The 16286-nt window shown below is 31.7% G+C and overlaps 1 protein-coding gene across 3 annotated transcripts in view; it reads left to right on the top strand.

Annotated features, from left to right (window-relative positions):
- LOC106068793 (uncharacterized) overlaps window positions 1-16081 on the top strand; it is a 51687-nt gene extending 35606 nt beyond the window's left edge. For 2 of the 3 annotated variants that reach the window (XM_056036755.1, XM_056036753.1), the window contains exons 39-52: window positions 733-960; window positions 1341-1460; window positions 2593-2823; window positions 5393-5597; window positions 7769-8011; window positions 8270-8511; window positions 8756-8946; window positions 9926-10104; window positions 10237-10362; window positions 10644-11171; window positions 12520-12620; window positions 13441-13573; window positions 14288-14577; window positions 15031-16081. In XM_056036755.1, coding sequence (XP_055892730.1) covers window positions 733-960; window positions 1341-1460; window positions 2593-2823; window positions 5393-5597; window positions 7769-8011; window positions 8270-8511; window positions 8756-8946; window positions 9926-10104; window positions 10237-10362; window positions 10644-11171; window positions 12520-12620; window positions 13441-13573; window positions 14288-14577; window positions 15031-15228 — 3015 coding nt within the window. In that variant the 3' untranslated portion in view covers window positions 15229-16081. The remainder of the gene's footprint in view (window positions 1-732; window positions 961-1340; window positions 1461-2592; window positions 2824-5392; window positions 5598-7768; window positions 8012-8269; window positions 8512-8755; window positions 8947-9925; window positions 10105-10236; window positions 10363-10643; window positions 11172-12519; window positions 12621-13440; window positions 13574-14287; window positions 14578-15030) is intronic. The other variant, XM_056036756.1, reaches the window with a different exon arrangement.
- Window positions 16082-16286: the final 205 nt, after the last annotated feature.

The raw sequence follows: 16286 nt of genomic DNA, 5'->3' as shown, positions 1-16286 counted from the left end.
GTAAATAGATCGTGTGTCTGAATGATTCGAACAAGCTGGTCAGTGTAAGGCTAGTCGAAACTACGTGTAGTCGGTCATGACAAGACAACCAAGCGATAGTGTTTGTTGTGTGTTGAGTGGTCTGGCAAGAAAATACACACTGCCGTGATTAGTCAAGCATGTAAATCTACTTTTAATACGCATTTTTTCTTTGCTTACAAGATCCTAGATCTAACTGCATAGACAAAGATATATTTCTTTTACGAGAATGTAAACTTTGCTGTATGGTCTCCTGTTATACAATAAGTCAATAGATTAAAACACCTTTGTGACGTCACATAGAAACCCGGTGAAAGTCTGACTGTTTTGGATGCGCAGGAAAATTACGTCGGAAAAACATCAATTACTAAGTTATTATTGCAAATAAAAAAAAAAGAAGAATATATTCATTATCTGTAAATCAAAACACATATTATATCAAAAATTGTCAAAACCATCGGAGTTTCCCTTTAATGAAAACAAAATTAAGTAAATCTATGGCTGTTTCAATGTAAAAAAAAGTCTTTAATAAATCTTAATGGTGGTTGTTCTTGCTTTTATTTCAAGTTTTTTTTTCCCCTAGTGATGTTGAATTTTAAACTCAGATTGTATAGCTTGAGGATAGTAAAATATTTCTTTACCATCCTGTTAATAACATTTTATTTATTTTTCCCTCTAAGGATAATTTAACTAATTGTGACATTTTTTTTACAGAGCTCATTTGCTGTTCATCTGCAAACCCTGTCCTGGATTCCATCAGTCAGTTCTTCCCTACAGTACAATGAAGACAATCACACAGTGGATTTAAAAGTCAAAGAGAGCCTTGACCTTCCTGCAGAACTTTACTTACAAGATCAAGCCATTCAGCGTCTGCTCCATCATACAGTCAAGTATCTCAATGTGGCACCTCAGAAGAATAGTTCTTTCATTGTCTTTCTCAAAGTAAGTAAATTTAATGATTGAATGAATTACATACAATTGAAAACATAATTGATTTCTGTATAAAATATACAATTAAAGAAGTTCATGTCTGTGGGCTTGATAAGTTTCACTTATCTTTTCTGTCTCTCAGTTGGATTAAAATACTTGTATCTTATGAACAACTTTACAATAAAAGCTTTAATTTGTTTTTCGCCATGCTCTTTCTCTTTTACAGTCATGTAAAGGAGACTGCATAGTTTGGTGCAGCAGGTTCATACCACTGAGCCATAAATACCCCAGCTTTCCTCAAATATTTTTGTTAATAAGATAATAATAATGGAATAATTTTGCTTTATAAAAAAGAAATTTGATTGGATTTAATTATTTTTGTATATTCACAGATTAAAGTCAATATTTCTCCAGAAACACTCAAACAAGCTCTAATAAAATGGGGTGAAAGGCCAGAAGATTCACCTGACAAACCAGCAGTGTTTTGTACTGCCATATGGCATATGTCAGAAGTTAGTAAATTCCTTATTCTTCTTGCTTTCATTTTCTTTGAGGATAAAATATTAGTTTAAACCCAAGTCTATACAATTCTTTAAAAGTCTAAGTTTAAAAATGAATAGCTTATACAATATCAGTTACCATAATTGCAAATGGCACCAAATATACTTGTGAACAGCAAAAACATTTGGACAGTCTCTATCATGGAAAATATCAATCATTGATTGATTCATCTATCACAAAATCTCTGAGCATATGTAATTTGTACACAAGTGCTCTAAGAAATGGTTTTGATAGATTCACAAATAAAGTTCAAGATAAGCCACTATCTTTCTATTAAACCATTGTGTTTATGTATCAGTATTTCCTCAAAATTGCTGTAATATAATTTCTTCAAAATATTTATATAAATCCTTACTTTGCCTCAAAATTTCTTCCTTTCTTTTTAAAGCACTGCTGCATACCTCGACATTTTAGATTCTTTGTAAAATCAATCTATTACCTTTTTACTCCAACCCTAAATATGAAATAGCAACATAAATGTTTGTGTTTTTGTGTAAAGTTATAAAAGCAAAATGAAATGTACGTTGAACTATTCTTTTTATGAGATACTAGAATTCACAGGCTAAAATTATAAGTTGATAAGCATTAAGATATGCACAGGATGCAAAGAGAAATTTTATATGTGAGAGCATTACAATGAGCAGAATAAAACAATTTTTCATCCAAAAAGTAACAAGCACCTATCAATTATTTCGATATAAAACTGAAAACCTGAAGAGTAGTCAGTGATTGTATGTATGTGTTATTGTGCGTGGATTTATTAAGCATGTCATTCCAATTCAATAGAAGGGATGCCAGAATTCACTAGCCAAAATTGTGTATATGGGGAAAAATGTATAAAGTAGGCCATTCCAATCCAACATAATAGATGCATGAATTTATAAAAATATCAAATTAAACATAAAAAAAAATAACTTCACAATTGTGTTGATTTATAATTGATTTTATTACCAAATAGTGAAGAAAAAAATTCTCAGCTGTAACACATTAAAAAAACAAACTATTTAGTGTATGATTTTTAAAATAAAACTCTTTCCAATTTCTTCATTATTTTCCTTGAATAATTACCTAAATCATTTACAGTTGTATACATATTTGAGTGAAGAGATGAGGCCCAAAGAATGTCAGGATTTATTTCATGACAAGCCTGTGATATTTGTTCCAATACCCAACCAAAATGTTCAAGGTGCTAGTAACAAAGCTGGCTGGATGATGCGTCGAGAGGAAGTCTGGTGGTCTGACCCAACAGAACTCTTCATGAAGTACATGAAGTCATTGGAAACATATAGTTCTCCACTTAGCAAGTTTAAAATAGTAAGTTCTTTAAATGAAAACAATGTATTTCAAATGTGTGGTTATAATAAATGAACTTATGGTGTGGGTAGGAGTGGTGTGATTGTACTCAGTTTACTAAAGGACATCAAACATGGCAAGGAAACATCCTGTTATAAATACATAGTGTGCATACAGAGCAAGATATGACTAAGTGAACTTCTTGTTTCTATGAGTCTTTAGAATCTTTTGTTTAACCTATATAAAGATAGATTTGAATTGTAAAATTCAGTTCAGTAATTGTAAGAGTTTTGATGATGCCATTGTACAGTCTTCATTTATTTTTTATATTTTTTTCGAGTTCTTTTGAGTTAGTTGTGGCTTTTTGTTTACACCAAGCTACAAAAAACTGAGAGATGTAACAGAAAGTAATAAAGGAAGCGATTCTATACAAGAAAAGAATGTTCAAGAGCAGTCCTTCTGAATTCACATCAGCCAAAAAAGCCCTTTAAAAGACATTATTTGAAGGAAAAGAGAGATTCAAGGAAAAACTTGAAAGCTTTTTCAAGAAAATAACTCTAAAGCTTGTTGAAACAAATTACTGGCTATGTAGCTAAGTGCGAACCAATGTGTGTTGCTGATAATAACAAATTTGTCAATGAATTAAATGATTTTTATAGTTGTTTTGATTGCCACAACATGATTTATTGGCATCATTTAGCAACAGCAATCTAGACCAATCTCAAGAACTGTTTAATAAACTAGAAGTGACTAAAATGTTCAAACAAGTAAACACAGATAAAGCCATGGGACCTGACAAATGAAGTGGAAAACTTGTAAAGATATGTGCGTAACAACTGGCTAGAATCTTCTGTGCTATATACAAGTCCTTGCAAACACACAAAGTACCTACCATTTGGAAGACATCAGAAATAATTCCAGCACCCAAAAAGATCATTGCTTTTAACAATGACCTACAACCCATAGCACTTACATCAATTCCTATGAAGTGCTTGGAGAAAGAAGTCGAAACACATCTTGACCCGCACCAGTTTGCTTACAAACTGTCAAGAAGTACAGAAGATGCAATACTATTCATGATGGATTGTCTATACCATCATCTTGATACGCAGAAGCATTATGCCAGAGTATTATTAGTTGACTTCTCATTTGCCTTCAACACCATCCAACCACATCTCATGATACAAAAACTGTCTGACTTGAACATTAGCAAACACATGTAAGCTTGGGTTCTAAACCTTCTGTTTTAATGCCTACAATATGTAGAAGCGAATGGGTATGTGTCAGGCATGAGATTAGCACTAGATCACCACAGGGGTGTGTTCTTTCACCAGTATTGTATACCATCTACACCAATGACATTCGGAGCCAATCAGCTGATACTCCCATCATAAAATTTGCTGATGACACAGCAATCATTGGCCTTATTTCAGGTGACAAAAATCTGTATCAATCTACTATTAACACTTTTTAACAATGGTGTAATCACAAGTTTCTAATTTTATATCGTCAGAAAACTAAAGAAATGATAATAGATTTTAGGAAATAAAAGTCATCTTGCAGATAAACAACCAAACCATAGATCAAGTGCAAGAATGTAAATACATTGGTACAACTATCAACAACAAACTGAAATGGAGTAAACACGGTCAAACCTTTACACTAAAATTCATCAACGATTCTTAGAAAGCTAAGAAAATTTAAAATTGACAAAATAATTAAACTTTTCTATACAACAACCATCTGTAGTTTAATTAACTTAGGCATCACCTGCTAGTATGGTAATACTTCACTGGCACAAAGAAATAGACTAATTAAGAAAGCATTGTATATTATTCAAACACAGCTACCATCTCTTGTAGAACTTGCCTTAAAAACCATCTGCACCCATTAAATCGCTGTTACATCAGATCTGGATGAAGTGGTCGTTTCCTTTCAATTAGGACTAAAACAGAAAGATTTAAAAATTCCTTCATCCCACTTTCAGTCAGAGTATTACAAGGACGTCTGTCTTCACCGAGAAGTACATAGAAATCTAATTCATAAAGCGCTGGTTGTGAGTGTGTATGTTTTTCGTGTGTGAATGTTGTTTGTATTTGCATCTATATTGTTATTGTTACAGTAGTTACGCTGAGGTGGTCAATTGTAGTCTCTGAATTTCCATTTGTTTGGATTAATAAACATTATCTTATCTTCTATTTGAACTTCTAAGAGTAATACTCTTATTTGTTTTTTCTCACCTACATTTGAGTGAAAAGAGTTGTGAAGTTAATTGAACACTCTAATATTTTACAAATATGTTTATGGTGCATGTTTCTCTAAATTATCAAGTCCCAAGTACTAAAACAGTATCTGTAGTGCAGTGTCCAAATGTCACTTGTCACACACATCAAATGTCACTTGTCACACACATCAAATGTCACTTGTCCTACATTGAAACATTTATTTCCACTTAAATTTTAATTACAACAGAATGTTAAAAAGTATTTGTATTACAGAAGAAAAAAAGCTTATACCTATTTTATGTATGTATTGCTAAAAACTTTTTATTTTCAAACTTTAATTGGCTCATATTGTTGTTTTTTTTAAGTTGCAAGAGTTTTATCGTCACCTGGAGGATTTTTTTTATAGCTTTGTGAGAGTAGAAAAAGGTCCAAACACATTACATTATGCTCAACTTTTGAAGCACATTGCATCAGTCTGTGGTCTCTCAGAAGATGGAGTCTTATTTGATTCTTTGTTTTTAATCTCCAAAATTGGACAAGACTTGAGTAAAATTTCTACCAAAGTAGGAGGTCAGTTTCTTTTTTTTTTTTCCTTTTTGATTAGTAAATGTGACTTCCATGTAACTGTTTTACTCTGAGTATTAAATGTAGCTAAAAGAAAATGAAATTGGTTCTCTAAATTACAATAGACATAACTGTTATATCACAGTAAAAATAAAAGTTAACTTAAATACCAAAAGGGCTATTGTATAAATACTGCCTATTGTGGACAAACTGTTATGAGGTTTTTATGTGGCCAGCATTTTCCCACTCAAATGTCAGGTACTTGTATTATTTAGCACTAGAAAAATTCTTTAATTAAAATCCAGGACTCAATCAGGAACCTTGGATCAATAGCTAAATGATCTACCACTATGGCTCCATGTCCCATGATATTTTTCTAACTTTGGAAGATTAATAGGCTGGTGAAATGTATGTTTAAAAAAAACAACAATATGTATAAACATCAGTATGTGATAGTAAAGTGTTTTATCTTTTGAATTTCTTATTGCAAATTTAGATTACTATTTTGTGCTGAAGTTTATAATAATAATGGCAATTTGTTTGATTCCAAAGTTTAAGGATGAGTGTGGTATCTCACATAACTACACAAACCCAGTTGCGACCTGCATATTTTTATGTATCTTGTGCAGATGAAGCTGTTGTCCCCCGGTGGTCTATTTAAGTTTTATTTTTGTCTTCTGCACCTGTCTTTAATAAGGGCTTTTCTTTGGGTCTCAAATGTGGTTACTAAGGCACCTTTGATGTAAGCATTCACAGAGCCTTAAATGCCTTCAATAGCACCCAGGTCTCATACAAACTTACTCCATCTGCCTGGGGGGAATTTTTTACACATTATTTCTTCCACTTTCCATTCTTGGATTAAGCTGATACATTTCTCAATTATTCATTCATTATCGATGAAAACATTTGAATCATTAAAAAAATTAACCAATTAGTTGTAATTAATTGCTATGTTTAAATGTACTAAGCTTAAAGGAGATAAGCCTTGTGTAGAGAATTAGGTCATTTGCTAAAATTTTAAACTAACAAAAGACTATGAAAACCAATTTTTATAAGTACATGAATAGCTCATGGAGGTGTGAGTTGGAATTCAGACTCTAGCTTTTCTTTTCTGATTAATTGGATTATAAAGCGCTAAGCATGCTATAAGCAAGAAAGTTACGCTATACAATAACAATTAACATAAATATTTTCAATTGTACAAATTTATTGTAGTCAATCTAAATTTCCATTTGATTGGATCAATAAAAATTATCTTATCCTATCTTATTATTGTCAGACTATATCTATTAAAAATAAATTACATGATAAATTCAAAATAATTGATACAATTTCCTTCAATAAAAACGTTGATTTTGTTTTTAAAAGAATTTTTACAAAGCTTCACAGACTCGCTCTGTTTGGTAAAAAGTTTGTACATGTTATTTCTCCCATATCCATCTCGGGTCAAGCTGAAATTTTACACAATTATTTCTTTTACTTGACAACAAAGAAATCAATAAAAAATATTAACCAATTAAGTATTGATAATTAATTATTTTGTATGGTATCTCGAACAAGGGAAAGAAATTTTACTTTACTGAAGTGATGGTATAAGCTGAATTAGTCCCCTTTATAGGTCGTCATCTGAGGCTTAGTAAACACAAACATGAAATAGAAACAATAGATAACTAATTAATCTTCCATGTTCATACACTCTTCGCTAGCAGAGGGGTTACCATGTTGGCTTGAGAAGCCTCAGAAGACTTTAGCCCACAAGTTCAAATTTAAGTCGCTCACTTTTAAAAAAATATATACTTAAAAAACTTTTACCCAGATACCCCATTCTTTCTCTCCCTTTTCCAACTGGTCCTGACAAGTGATAGGATCATATTGTAATGAGAAAGCTAAAAGCATGAAATTGTGCTAAACAACTACAATTTTTAAAAATATTTCTAATTGCAAATTTATTATTGTTAGTCTAGATCTATTATAACTTTGATTACATGACTGATCCAAACTAGTTGATACACTTAATAAAAGCTTTGTTGTTTTTTTAAAGTATTTTTTTCTATTTTGCTTGTTTATATTTTACTTGTTAGATTTCTAATGCACACAGCAACTTAACTAATACAATGCCATGCATAATAAAGAATAAACCTAATTTTATACAACTAGTTCTAACATTTCTATTTTAGAAGTGAAAACCATTGAGGCTATGAAAGCAGAAATTAATTTGCCCAAGGTCAAAGAGCTCTTGTCTAAAGCTGCAGTGTTTCCAACAAAGTCAGGTCAGTGGGTCAGTCTCTCAGATTCTCCTATGATAGCAGACTCTAAAGAATTTGAAGAAATGTTTGGCAATCATCCAGGAGTACATCTTCTGCACCTGGATGCTAAAGGAAAGACAACTCTGTTGCGATCACATAGTTCTGCATCAGCAGGTACAAATAAATTTAATTATTTGTCAGTCAGGCAGTCTGAATCAAATGATAATTTATACTTGTAGTGTAAAAACATAAATATTTTGTATAAATTTGTTAGAAGGTCCCTGCGTGCAAATTATCGATCCTAAATAATATTTATCTCTGTTTATGACTTGAATTGCAGTTATTTTATCGACTTAACATTTTGGTTTCAAAGAAAAATATATTCCTTACTGCATTAAAAGAAGCATTAAATTCTTACATTTACATTTGTAGGTTTCATTGATCCAAAAGGGGTAGAGTTTTTTATCAGTTTATATGAGGAGATAAAACCTTTAAGTAAATGCATCAAAACTGAAGAGGTCACATGTGGTTTCAAGCCATGCAACAAAGGTCAGACCTACCTTCATAACATTGTGGGCCTGGTGCAGAGATTCATGTACTTCAGGTTTCGGGAGGTATACAAGCAGTTTAAAGCCAAGAAAGCTTCAACACTGAAAGATCTTAACTTCATTCAGGTCAGCAGACTAAGCTTTGATTTGGTTGTCATCCTATTTAATATACTTATCAGTTGCCTCTTTTTAAACAAAATATAGTTAGTCTATTTGATGTAGTTAAGTGAAGTTCAAACCGGAAGTCACTTCATAACAAATTATCAACTATAACAACCATTGTTCTGCTGTATCTATGACATCATTTATCACACCTTAATCAAATCTAATTGTATTATTTCATACATTTTGTTCACACTTTTGCTGTCAGGTCAATCAACTTGAGGTTAAATATGAGCTGATTGGCAAGCCAGACATTTTTGTTATTCGAGAGGAGAAATGTGTTGTAACTGAGAAATGCTTCTATTTCCACGAGAAGTACATTGACAGCCATGTGGAGATCAACAAGGAATTGGCCAAATATTTCTCTGATGGCGATGAAGATTGTTTCAGAGAATTAAGGTATGCTACATACAATCTGTTAGGTTCTTATTATTATATTATTACTTGATTGCAATTACTTGAATTTGATTATATGGAATATCACAAATATTGCTATACTTTATTATGTCTTTAGGTTCATACCTCTCAGAACAACAAGCATACGGACTCACACATAAAATAATGCAATTACTTACATGAATTATAGCATAAAATCTGAAATTAATGTGTGTATGAATTTTAAAAAATTGAAATGATATGGTAAAAAAAATATTCGATTAGCACTTGCATAACTAGTACAGACATTGGTTTCTTAAACAATATTAAACTAGTTCATGTAGATAAGGAAATAATAGAACCTTTTTTAAAGCCCATTTCTAACAGTTATTTACAAGAACAGTGCAAGGCAATATGACCACAAATACTTGTGTTAATAAACAAGTACAAACTCTAGACACATATCAACCAACCACCAAGTTGCCTCACTTTTGGGTACATCTTGTTTAAAAAGTGACTAAACTATTCTTTTAAGAAAAAATTAATGCAAAAGACTGACGTAGCATTTTTGATGAGGTATAAGAAACAAGCAAAAACATTCATGTGCCCATTTAAAACAATAGTCTAAAATCACTACTGTTGACTGTTTACCCATATAGCACTCACCTTCTTCTTAGTCTGTTGGGGAAAAAAGTTTCAGCAATGAAAGCTTATACTGTTGGCTTTTATTTTTATAATGTTGAAGCTACAATTTAATGAAACTTAAAGGTTTTTTGGGTTCATGGTCTAATTACAATTACTATGGAAAATAATTTTTATATCAACAAACATGGAGAAATGTCAATATATTAACAAATAAATATATAAATAATTACAGAAAATTAGTTTAAAATGAATAAATAATACAAGGGGGAACTCTTTTGTAAAAAAGAAAAGATTCAAGTTTAAGCATTAATTCTTTATTAACATTTCGTTATTTAAAGATCATTTTTAATACTTTCAGAAATTTTTTGCCTCAAGTGATTTCAATCTTAGAAAAAAAGGTTGAGGAAACTTTTGAGGAGCTTTTAGAACGTCAGGGGACAGGGAAATGTACTTTGCCTTCTGAGGAAGAGGTTTGGGAAATTCCACTTCCTGTAATTCCATTGGCACCTGAACCAGAACCTACATTTATGGTTTATGGTATGAAATCAAAATTCATTTGAAGTTGATTAAATTATGCTTATTCTCATTAGATTTAGTTAATACCAAATTCTGTTTAAAAGTCAGTTGACAATTCGGAATGAAACATTTTGTACAAATGTCTGCATACAGAGCGTCAAGCACAGTTCTCTTCAGAAGGTAGTGAACTACAAAGAGATGAAAATGAGAATCAGGGTTTGAAGTCCTGGCCACCAAGAAGTGCTGTTGACAAAGAAAGTATGAGTCGAATCAAAAAAGGTAACCTAGGAATGTGTTTTATACAATAAACTATTTTAATGGTTACTTTTACATCATTCCACTATTTTCAAATTGGTAAAAAAGAGTTAATATCTTTTGTGATTACCTTTTAAGAAATAGAAACTTCAAATGTTCATTTGCTTAGAAATTCTGCATTGTTTTTTTATGTTAATGAAGTATATGATTTGTTCACAAAAAAGAAATAACACATTTTTGTTTTGCTTTTAATTTCAAATAATTCACCCAAGTATAAATGAGAATTTCAGATTTTTTTGCTTCAGATCCAAACAAAGCTCCAGGAATATGGCCACCTCCTCAAGCAGCCTCTGGAAACACAAATATTTATAAACTACCAAGCAGTATTAAATTTGATAATACACCTGAAGATGAATCTTCAGTAGGTGAAGAACAAACTAAGATGGACGAAGATGTTCCTGATGAAGTCAGAACAACTCAAAAACATTCCATTCATAGACCTGAAGGCGAGTCAGGACGTACATTTAACAGGCAGGTCTCGTCAGATAGTGAAAGCAACAGAGCCTTTAAATCAGATCATGCGCACCAGAATGACCAGCCCAGACAGGGTCACCAAGGGGATGGCAGTTCTGTGCACAAGGGCACTGGTCACTCTCAGGGGCAGCACAAGGGCAAAGGTCAATCTCAAGGCCAACACCAGGATTCTCTTCCAGGGTCCAAGAAAGACTCTGAGCTCTCTGGTGGTGATGTGACCCAACAGCAGTCTCAGTCAGGTGACATTTCACCTTCTGGTAATGATAGGCAGAAGGAAACTGGCATATCAGGTGAAAAACGTAGGTGTTCCAGCTTGTTGCTTATTTTCTCATTTTACTCAGCATACAAAGACAAGTGAATTCCAACTTAGTCAATGTCATCTGTTATGTGAGCTATAAAGAAAACAGGTCTTAGTTTTAACTTTTACAAATCTATACAATACCATTGTCTTTGGATGTTCACTGCTTTAATACTTTACGCACAGGTTTCTTCCCTCCATTTTAACTGTTAAGATTTCTGTGTTTTTATTTTCTCTACAATATATGTTTATTTTTCATATATTAATCTACCAAATATCTTTATAGAATTAACCTTAATATAACAAAAAAATAGTTCTAAGAACATAAACAAATGAACTGAAATGTTTCAAATTAAAATTTTATGACTGTTGAAAATTAATTTTTTTTTAAAGAAAGTTAAAAATTTAACCCCAGCTATCGATGTAGTAAGTGACTTTGTAGTATTTGCATATTTTCTCTTATTTATTAAACATTTTCAACTTCACCTCAGCAGCAATTACCAATATTTTTATTTAACACACTTTCAAGCAAACCTTTTAGGTTGAAAATTAGTTGAAACAATCAAACTCTATTCAACATGATAATCAGACACTTAATAATATAACCACAATTGACTTGATGAAATCATCTCTGCCTTGTTTAGATGTGATGCTTACATTTTGTTTTGTTCTAATTAGATTGCATACAAGAATATAAATGTCAAAAAATATATATTTATATCTATCTATCTATATTTATTTATAAAATATTAAACATTATTTGGCTGCTACAAATCTTTATATACATTTTTTTGTTGCTTTTTTTTCCTCAATAAATCATTGGAAACCTTCAAGTGCAATGTGTATTTCAGCTTATGACAAAATGAATTTATACTTTGCCTTTTTTTTGTTGCCCGTACTTAAATGTTAGCATTTTTGTTTAAATTTATAATTTAGCCTGTATCTCAATGTTAATCTGATAATTTACGCTCTGAACTGATGCAATGTTTTTATACTTCCAATTTTAACTGAACATTAAATATAACAAGTTTTAATAACAATATTGGATAGATTTTGTTCGTAAGTAAATAGTTGCTTGTAAGAAAACAATGTACAGAATTTGTGCTTAATATATTAGAATGCATATTGTCTTCAGTTGAAGGTGGGCATACTACTGACAGATTCAATCTTAAAATATAGTTGCCCAACTAAATGGAAAAAAAAAGGGAACTTTTTATGACACTCCTTGCCATGTCAGTGCAGTTGTAGAAACCTTGCCATAGTTTGCCCACCTTTTGTTTTGATGCTTATAACAGAAGCTGCTGTCCACTCTGTATCACAAAGTAATTGTCCTTACTTTATCCGTGTAGGTAAGAGAAAGCTGACGGAAGGTTCCAAAGAGGATGATGGTGTAGCTTTCAAAAGAATGAACTCACAAGAAGAGCCTACTCCAAATGAAACAGCAAAACAGGTGAGTCATGGTTAGTGTTTTTTTGTTTGAATCACAAAAAAACAATGACATTCTAGTTGAGATAGTGGAAGTAAAAAATGTTTATGATGTTTTGTATAAACATTTCTCATGTTTATGATGTTTTGTATAAACATTTCTCATGTTTATGATGTTTTGTATAAACATTTCTCATGTTATCATCAGTTTTCACATACTTGGTTCTCTCAAAAGATCCACATTGCATTCCCAGGGGGAAGGAAATTTGAGAAGTCTCAATGCTATTTGTTAGACGTTCCAATTAAAATTTGTCTGAATTTAAAACTGAGATGATCACAATTGACTTGACCACCTCAATTACTATCCTCTCAAGTCTAGCATAATATCTGGCATTCTCAACTTTTATAATATAAATAGCACTCCCCTTTTTTTCTAAATAAAGTACTATAATGATCGAAATTAGTGGAATTCCTAAAAAAAAACTTCACCTCAAGCCACCTATAATGAGACAGGAACATAATGTTTAAATGATACTTTTGGTATGCAGAATTCCAGCATTTCTAGTCTAATGTTTCAGAGAAAGTTATGTGACTACTCAATGACCCAAATTCTATATTCCAATGTTATTTATTTAATCTGGGGATCCAGTACAGCTGGTATGTGCTTGTAGTACAGAAAAAAAAAAAGTTCCTTAATGAGTATTAGGAATGGTGTTGAGCTAGCTAGAATACTAGTAATCTGAAGCTGGAGACATTTTAGGGTAGAAATCCCAGACTGTTTACAAAATTAGGTAAATATTTGACAAATTCTTTTTATAAAAAAATAAAAATGCACATTTTCATAGGAGGATCAAGACATGGTTGCATCTGGTGATTTCATCCCTTTCCAAAACACTAGCAGAGAGGCAACTCCCTCCTCATCTAGTACCAGTCTAGAGGGAAGAAAATCTGGCAGAGACAAAGGAATGTTGCATTTTAGTAAGAACATTTTATTGTTATACTTTTCTTGTAAACCATCTAGATTTCATTTCTTTTTTTTTATTCATTACCATATGGGTAAACTAGCTTTTAAAATTTAAATGACGCTTAACTCTCACTACATTACGATGTTCTAATCGTCAATTTGAAATGTCCATTTCTGTTGGATTGATGATGCTATCAGTGATGCTTTAAATATGTTAAATTTGTCCTAAATATGTTTTAATTGATTAAAATTTAATCTTGAATAGTTGAATCTTGAATTGTTAATCATCCAGATTTTTTTCCCCTTTCACCCGTGAAGCTGGGTGCTTAAATAAGCTTTTATTTCAAATTTTGCTTTTTCTGATGGGGTAACATTGGATAATAAACTCAATATTTCCATTCTAAGTTTGTTTGTAAGGTTTTAATTATTAAGTTGTATACCATTGTATGTATTATTTGGTACTGACATTACATAATCATTAGATTTACAGATTACACCACACATCTTTAAGTATTACTTTGTATTATAAAGGCAATCTTTAGATTTACAGAGTGCACCACGCGTCTTTAAGGCTACTTGGTATAAGATAGGCAATCATTAGATTTACAGAGTACACCACACGTCTTTAAGGCTACTTGGTATAAGAAAGGCAATCATTAGCTTTTCTTGAAACTTAAAAGTGAACAAGAATCTCATTAAATGAACTTCTCTCTGAACTTCCATTGCAGCTATACCAAACTGGAATGTCAGCAATGAAGACCTTGTCTACACAGAGCTTGCCCATGGAAACACATTAAGCTTGCCTCAGTTTCAACTGGATCCACAGGATCAAGACAAAAGCATTGGCCTTTGGGGAGAACACCTTGTCTTTGACTACCTGCGGAGACAAAAAGAAGAGAATGCCAGTATAGAGTCTGTGATCTGGGCTAATGCTGATGGTGAAAAGGGGCTACCATTTGATTTTGAGATTGTATTGAAGACATCTGATGCTGACAAAACCTCAAGCATTTTTGTCGAGGTTTGTTTGACTCTGAAACTAGTATAATTGTTTATAAATCTTTTTTTTTTAATAATCTTTAGGTTACCTTTACCTTATCCCTTAGTCTGTTGACCCATTGGGGCACCACATAAATGATTTGTCTTTTTCCATTTGTCTCTGTTTTTTGCCTTGATTAGAATCTCTTTCACTGACAGGACTGTCCATTTTTAATGTTGTCTTCTCATTGCTTCCTCTGTTTGCCTCTTTTTTTTTCTGGTTTTGTTCCCTGAAAGAAGGTTTAAAAGTTACTGGTGAATAAAAGGGGGAGAGAACTCATTACTAATGTAAAGAAGGAAAATTGTGCTTAAAAAAACAACTTTATTATTTTATCTTATCATAGATGAAGGTGAAAATCTTATCACCATCTTTAGTATCATAATCCTCAATGTTAATTTTTGTTATGAATGAAATAAATGTTTCTCTTACATTTAGGTCAAGACTACACTCAGTTGGGACAAAGAAGTGTTTCACATTTCCTCCAAACAAATGGAGTTTGCTTTAGTGCAGAAAGATCAGTACGAAATCTACAGGGTGTTTGGAGCTGGAAGTTCCAATGCTAAACTTGTGCGCATTCAAAATGTGTCTGAGAGAATGAGAGTGAAACAAATCCAGCTGTTTATGGTGATATAAATCTAGGGCCCCAATATCAAGACCATGGGAGTTTTCAAACCCAATATCAAGATCATGTGAATTAATTTGACTTCTACAAATTGATGATGAATGTCAATGGTATGTACTTATCTCTCTGCTCCCTGAAAAGTTTCCATATTTTCTTACAACAAACTTGTATATCTTGGCACATTCAGTGTTGCTGATAAAAGATGCAAGGATTGTTGAAAAATGTGTTGGTTGTTTAGCAGCTATTTTGTTTTCTTTTATTTTATATAATTGTGTACAGTTAATTTTATCTTTTTTTTTACTTGTATAGTTTTTACTTTTTATCTTAAAGGGCACAGTTTATTTTATCAACAGTTGTACATCAATTAAAAATTTACTAACATTTTTGTTATCTACCGGTATTTAAAAGAAAGTAAAATAAACACTTTTAAAGCTTTTTACTTAAAGTTTCTTATCAAATTATTTTATAATTGAAATGATCTGTTTGTCTTTAAAAACTATTGCATTATTTTATAGATTGTGACAATGAAGATGCCTTTTTTTTTCAATCATAATTTTTTTTTTTCGATGTTAACTTCTTGCTTGTTGGCAGTATTTTGTCATGTAAAAAAGTTAATTTTTTTTTTCATATATATGTTCATGTTGTAAAGGTCTGAATAAAACCCAGTGACTATTTCAAAAGGATGTAGCCTAGTGTTTTGTAATATACCCTTCCTTTTCTCTGCAGTTGAAACAATCATATTAAGTCACCTCAGTTTTATAATTTAAAAACAAATTATTTGATCTCATTGTATCTTTTATATGAAATCACATCTTACAGTGTAACCAGAATGATGTAATATGTAATAAAACTGAGCAAACTTGAGTCAAATTGTGTCACTGTGTTGTTGATTCAACATCTGAACTCGGTGGGATGTGTGACAAAAAACTGCTATCAAGGGTCCATTATTTTCCAGTAGCATCAATAATGTAGAGACCATGGTACCAAGTCCAACCTGGGCCCATGACTAAAAATAGGGACCCAGGCAGGAACTTTAAAATATCGAAAACAAAAGAATTTAAATGTTTTA

The sequence above is a fragment of the Biomphalaria glabrata genome, chromosome 7 (assembly GCF_947242115.1).
Source record: "Biomphalaria glabrata chromosome 7, xgBioGlab47.1, whole genome shotgun sequence".
NCBI lineage: Eukaryota > Metazoa > Mollusca > Gastropoda > Planorbidae > Biomphalaria > Biomphalaria glabrata.
The sequence above is the reverse complement of the archived record's forward strand: the minus strand, read 5'-3'. Positions and strand labels throughout refer to the sequence as shown.